The sequence below is a fragment of the Orycteropus afer genome, unplaced genomic scaffold (genome assembly GCF_000298275.1).
Source record: "Orycteropus afer afer isolate SDZICR_OR568_19922 unplaced genomic scaffold, OryAfe1.0 scaffold00844, whole genome shotgun sequence".
Lineage (NCBI taxonomy): Eukaryota > Metazoa > Chordata > Mammalia > Tubulidentata > Orycteropodidae > Orycteropus > Orycteropus afer.
In genome coordinates, this window is record NW_006922431.1 from 714,190 (window position 1) to 720,384 (window position 6,195).

Consider the following 6,195-nt stretch of genomic DNA (forward strand, 5'->3'; position numbering starts at 1 on the left):
TTTGCTCAGCATACAGATTGAATAAATATGGTGAAAGGATACAACCCTGACGCACTCCCTTCTTGATTTTAAACCATGCAGTGTCCCCTTGTTCTGTTTGAATGACAGCCTCCTGGTCTATGTACAGGTTCCTCATGAGTACACTCAAGTGTTCTGGAATTCCCATTCTTCTCAATGTTATCTATAATTTCTTATTATTATGATACACACAATCAAATGCTTTTGCATAGTCCATAAAACACAAGTAAACATCTTTGTGGTATTCTTTGCTTTCACCTAAGATCCATCTGACATCAGCAATGATATCCCTCATCCCACGTTTCACATTAAAGATCTTAAAAATTTTCATAAATTAACCTATCAAATTTTAGTTACAGCAAATAAGAATTTTGACTATATCAAATAAACTCCCTGTCAGTAAACCTTTTAAATTCTTGTCTCAGTCATAGCCAAGAGCAGTAAAAGAGTTTGAGAGACCGAAAAACTGTACTGGAGGCATGCTCAGAGACATGAAAGAGTTTTATTCTGAAGAACAGGGGAAAGGGCTTATGAGAAAAGCAGTGTCACATCCAGCGTTGGTCAGCTGGTCAGGTTCAAAGTCTGCTAAACCCTTTCCCCTTTCCAGAGATACGTATACCTCTGTTTGAGGAACTAACATATAGGTGTTATGAATCTGATCTGTGGTCCATGGCACTTGGGGATAGGGCCAAGGTCTGGTGTTATGTGCCCACAATAAAATTAACTAAGGCATGTGGCCTGCAAGGGGAAAGGGAGGGGGCGGGGATGATTTTGCCTTATGTGGTATTTGGCGAAACAGGATGGGGTTTGGGAGCTGTTTGTGGGAGCGTGCAGCTGTGCTCCTATACTCCACCACAGCAGCCCTATTTGGCTCTTCCAGTCTGTGTGCCCACCTCTTCTGCTTGATCCCTCAAGCTTGGGCACTGGAGTATTGGAGCCAAAAGCCAGAAATGCAATATAAACCACAGCATCCAAACATTACCAATAGGAAAATTCCTAAAATATCTTATAACAAATGTCTCCAAGTGTTAGGAAATGAACTTAGCCAGGCAGAAAAGGAGTCATTATTTAATTGCTGGATAGCAGAATATGAGTTTGCATATGCTGTAAAGCCTGATTAATGGGATGGTTATAATCTGAAATATAAATGCATCAGTGTAAATCAAAGCACAAGTGCCACTATGAGTGGCGGTGAGGCTATCTAAAGCCATTCTATTCTGTGAAACAATCTTTCTCATTTGTGTAGTTCCAGCAGATATTAGGGAGCTCTGGTAGCATAGTGCCTAAGACACTTGACTGCTAACCAGAAGGCTGGTGGTTCAAACCCACCAGCCACTCCTCAGAAGGAAGATGGGGCAATCTACTTCCATAGTGATACTGCCTCGGAAACCCAAGGAGGGGTCGCTATGAGTCGGGTCCGACTAGACGGCACATAACAACAACAACAGCAGATATTAGGTACTGGCATGGGAGGTTTCATTTAGAGCAGCAGCAGTGTGTTGAGCTAAAGTTTCAACTTGCCCCAGGCATTAATATGTCTAGGGAGCAAAACCACTGTTTAGTTCATTTAGATCATTTATGATGATGATAGAATGTGTCCCAATTGGAAGGGTGAGCTGGCAGGGTATTATAAACAATGCTGGTAATATAGAGATGCCTCCAGGTACATCTACCTGTCCAATTATAAGGTAAATAAAGCCAGCCACTATTTCCACATCCCCAAAGCCATCCCCATGGTGATGGGAAGGTCCCAACTCTATTGGTGTTATTTTGTTTACTCAGCCACATGGTATTATTTATTAAGATGGTCTGATTACAAAAGTGTTGAGGCAGCCACCCTAAGTTTTTACTATTATTAACAGTCTGCCTTTCAACACACCAGGTAGCAACCATATTTACTTGTTTAGCCTCAGTTCTAAGCCATCCTAACCCATCCCAAATGGCATAACTTAAAGGGCGAGAACATTAACCTGTTCCCTAATTAAAGCAAAAACCTTGTTCCTAGTGTAACTCCAAGAGGAGAAGGGTATGGTGCACAGTGAAGAGAAGGGGAAAGAGGAAAGGTCTATTGTTGATTCATTTCATCACATGTTAAGGCAGTCCCACAGAGTGTCATTGGCAGGAAACAGCTCCAAGGCAGTCCAGTATTAGATGATACTGGCATCTTTCCACATACCCAGCAGTTGGACTGGTTCCAGACTTCTGCCACAAACCCCAGCCAAAGCCCTCAGGGTAGCTAGCCACATCCAAATCACAAGGTGCTTCAGCCTCAGTGGCCCCTAAGAACTTATCTTATTGTACTGCTACTTTAACTGCCTGGAATGCATGTTCTTGCTTGCTGCCCCAGTTCCAAATGGTTCCTTTTTTAACCAATTTGTATGTTGTTGTTGTTGTTGTTGTTTGCCGTCGAGTCGGCCCCGACTCATAGCCACCCCACCTTGGGTTTCCGAGGCAGTATCACTACGGAAGTAGGATTGCCCAACCTTCCTTCCGAGGAGTGGCTGGTGGGTATAAAATCTGGGATAAATGGGAAATAAAGAGCCTCCAATATCCTAATAACCCAAAAAAGATTTGCAAGGCTTTTACATTGGTAGAAAGAGGATAAGCTGTCATTTTGTCAATGGCCGCAGGCACCACCTTAGTTTCATCTGACCATATAACACCCAAGAACTTAACAAACAATCCAGACCCTTGTAGTTTGGAGAAATTTATGGCCCATCCTCAGCTTTCCAGGTGATTGATGATTCTAGGTAGAGGGTCTTGCAGCAAAGACAAATTAACACAAGGTGACATAACAACCTCAATGTAATAGAATAAAGAAACTTTGTCAGGTTTGGCCCATTTCTGTAAGTCCCATGTCACCAGCCCAAGGCAGAGAGTAGGGGAATGCAAATACCCTTGGGGGAGGGTAGTGAAAGTCCAGTGTTCTCCTTTCCATTCAAGAGCAAATTGATCTTGGCTTTCAGGGCTGTGGGGATGCTGAAGAACGCATTAGCAAATCTAGAACAAAATGGTAGGTACCTAAATGTTCGCCAATAACATTCAGCAGCTGCAATATATTAGAGATGACAGAAGGAGAGAAAGGGTAACCTTGTTTAATTCCTGGTAGTCAATCATCAAACACCAACTACCATCTGATCCTGGCCAGACAGGACAATTGAAAGAACTGTGTGTGTGTCTGATGATGCCAGCTTTGGCCAGCCCAGCTATGGTGGTTGTAATTTCCTCCTATCCTCCAGGCAGCCAGTGTTGCTTGTTGCTTGTTTACAATCAGTATTGTTGTTTACTATCACAGAGGGGGCAGGCAAGGTGATGGGGCTCCATTTGCCCAGCCTCAGACTATAGATTTTATCATCCTTACCCTGAGGCAAAATTCCCCTGTGGAATTTCATCAGAGTGAGCCTTTTCAAGATATCTATTCCTGGAATGTTTTCTGGAAAAGACAAAATGAAAACCTAGTACTATTTAGGGAGAAGGTACCCTATGGCTAGAGCCCAGGTAACATTATGCACATGCAATGAAGCCACCATAGCCATCTATGGCACCTAAGGGGCCTCTAAATTTCTTAATATTTCCATGAATAAGGGTACATTCAGCCCCAGTACCACTACAGCAAGCACAGTTTGGATGTTTTGGGGGGACTAGTATATGGTGATTTCTATGTGGGGTCTCTGATTCCCCCATTAGTTGTCTGAACTTCATAAGAGGAGGATCTTGACCCTCTCCCCAGTGAAGGGGAAAAGGGACTCCCCATGCCAGTGGCACAGACAGCTCAGCACTCTCCCTGGGACTTCCTTTATCTAAACCAAAAATAAAAAACAAGATCACTGCCATCAAGTCTGATCCAACTCATAGCAACCCCCTCCTTGAGTTTCTGAGGCAGTATCACTACAGGAAGTAGATTGCCCAATCTTTCTTCCTAGGAGAGGTTGGTGGGTTTGAACCGCCAGCCTCTGGTTAGCAGTCAAATACTTTAGGCACTACCCCACCAGAGCTCCTTTATCTGGTTTGCTAAATTACTGTTCTGGTTTTAAACATTACCATAACCACAAGAGGGCAGCATTGGGCTGTTTATCTATTTTCTCTTTGGGTGTGCTCTGGGCTAAGAGATCATCCCACAGCTGGCCAGGAGTAACCTTTAACAGGTCCTTTTGTTTTCTGCAGTCATTAGTGGATTGGCCCATGGCTCCTACCAGGTTTTTCCACATGTTTTTCTGTATGAATGAGATCAGCAGCAGCTTGGGCAGTATGGGACACTGGCTACCCCACCATTGGGTTTAGGATGGGGACTAGGAAACCATACCACGGGTAGGGGGCTGACTGCAATATAGCATCTTTCATTCCTGTAGTAAAAGTTTCATTATCTGGGCCCTGAAAGTTAGTTATGTAGATGACATGTTTCATCCCTAATCCCCTAGTGACACTCTGCTGTTCCTCCATTGAGGACCACCGCAAGGGGCTACTGGGTAAGTCTCTCTCATTGGGCCAGGTGGTACAAGTGTTTGTAATCCATCAAGTGAGAGATAATGCCTGGTTTGAAGGCTGCCTGAAAGCACTGACTTAGAGCAGGTGAGTAGATATATGCCATTTTGGATGCTTCTGTCCCTGAAAGCATCACCTTGTCAGCACAAGTGTCCCACAATCTCAATAACCAGGCCTTGATGGATTCTCAGCCTTTCTGACAATAACGAATGGCCAGCTTCACTATCTCAGTAATTGTGTAAGCCCACATGATGGTGTATTCTCTTACATTCCCTGGGGGAATTGTGCAGGGATCAACACTAGGGGTATGAAGATGGTCAGTTTTAAATTTGGTGATCATTAGTGGGTGCACCTCTAGATAGCCAGAGACTTCTATTTCTTCATTCTATCCTTCGACTTCTTCACCAACAGAATCTGAGGTTTCTGGGGGGGTCCCTTTTTTGGATACCACAGCTCAGATCTGTTGGCATGGAAGACAGCACCCTTTTACCTTACATAATCTATATGCCAGGAGTTCTGGTGGCATAGTGCCTAAGGCATTGGCGGTTCAAACCCACCAGCCACTCCTTGGAAGGAAGGTTGGGCAATCTACTTCCGTAGTGATATCGCCTCGAAAACCCAAGGAGGGATCTCTATGAGTTAGGTCTAACTCAAAGGCACATAACAACAACATAGCACAAAATTTTCAGTGGCAAAAATGAACACACTCATTCCCAGACTTGTGTGTATATGCATACGTTGTTGTTGTTGTTATGTGCCGTCGAATCGGACCCGACTCATAGCGACCTCTCCTTGGGTTTCTGAGGCAGTATCATTACGGAAGTAGATTGCCCCATCTTCCTTCCAAGGAGTGGCTGGTGGGTTTGAACCGCCAGCCTTCTGGTTAGCAGTCACGTGCCTTAGGCACTACGCTACCAGAGCTCCCTTATATGCATATGTTGTTGTTGTTGATATGTGCCGTCGAGTCAGCCCCGACTCATAGCAACCCCTCCTTGGGTTTCTGAGGCAGTATCACTACGGAAGTAGGATTGCCCAACCTTCCATATATGTATATGTAAATGTATTCTCTGTGTCATAAAAATTAAGCTTATAACTTCAATCATAATGAATATCTATTAATTCAATTTGATGTCAGTAAGTTACCTAAAAATCTTGGAAATAAATTTAACCCTATACAACACATAATTATTGTGAAAGTAAAGTTTGTTTAAATAGTCTATATTTTTATATTTTTCAATTCAATCTTAGATTTATCCATAGCTATTTTTTGTTTGTTTGTTTTTGTTTTCCTGTTATTCATCTAATTTTCAGTAACCATATTAAGACAACATTTTTCTTATTTTAGACTTCATTAAGCTCTGGTAGCATAGTGGCTAAGGCACTTGACTGCTCACCAGAAGGCTGGTGGGTTGGGCAATCCTACTTCCATAGTGATACTGCCTCGGAAACCCGGCAAACAACAACAATGTCTGCATTATTTTCTCCTCTTTTTTGTCTTAAAAATGTTTGCATGTAGTTAGGAGGGGTCTTTTCAAAACCCTTTCTGGAGCAGTGTGGGTCTCAGAGGCTCATGATCAAGAAAGAATTGGTTCATCTTAACTAATTTACGTATGTTTAAGTTGGTTTCGGTATTTTGAAAGACAGAGTAAATTAAATTATTTCCTTTACATTTTTATTTTTGGTGAGCAGTTTAGT

The 6,195-nt window shown here is 42.9% G+C and overlaps 1 protein-coding gene across 1 annotated transcript in view; it reads right to left on the bottom strand.

The window, feature by feature from the left end:
- The window catches only part of LOC103212082 (olfactory receptor 4Q3), a 16,042-nt gene extending 11,840 nt beyond the window's left edge, over positions 1–4,202 (bottom strand). The window contains exon 1 of the mRNA XM_007958081.2: positions 4,060–4,202. Coding sequence (XP_007956272.2) covers positions 4,060–4,202 — 143 coding nt within the window. The remainder of the gene's footprint in view (positions 1–4,059) is intronic.
- Between the last annotated feature and the right edge of the window lie 1,993 nt (positions 4,203–6,195).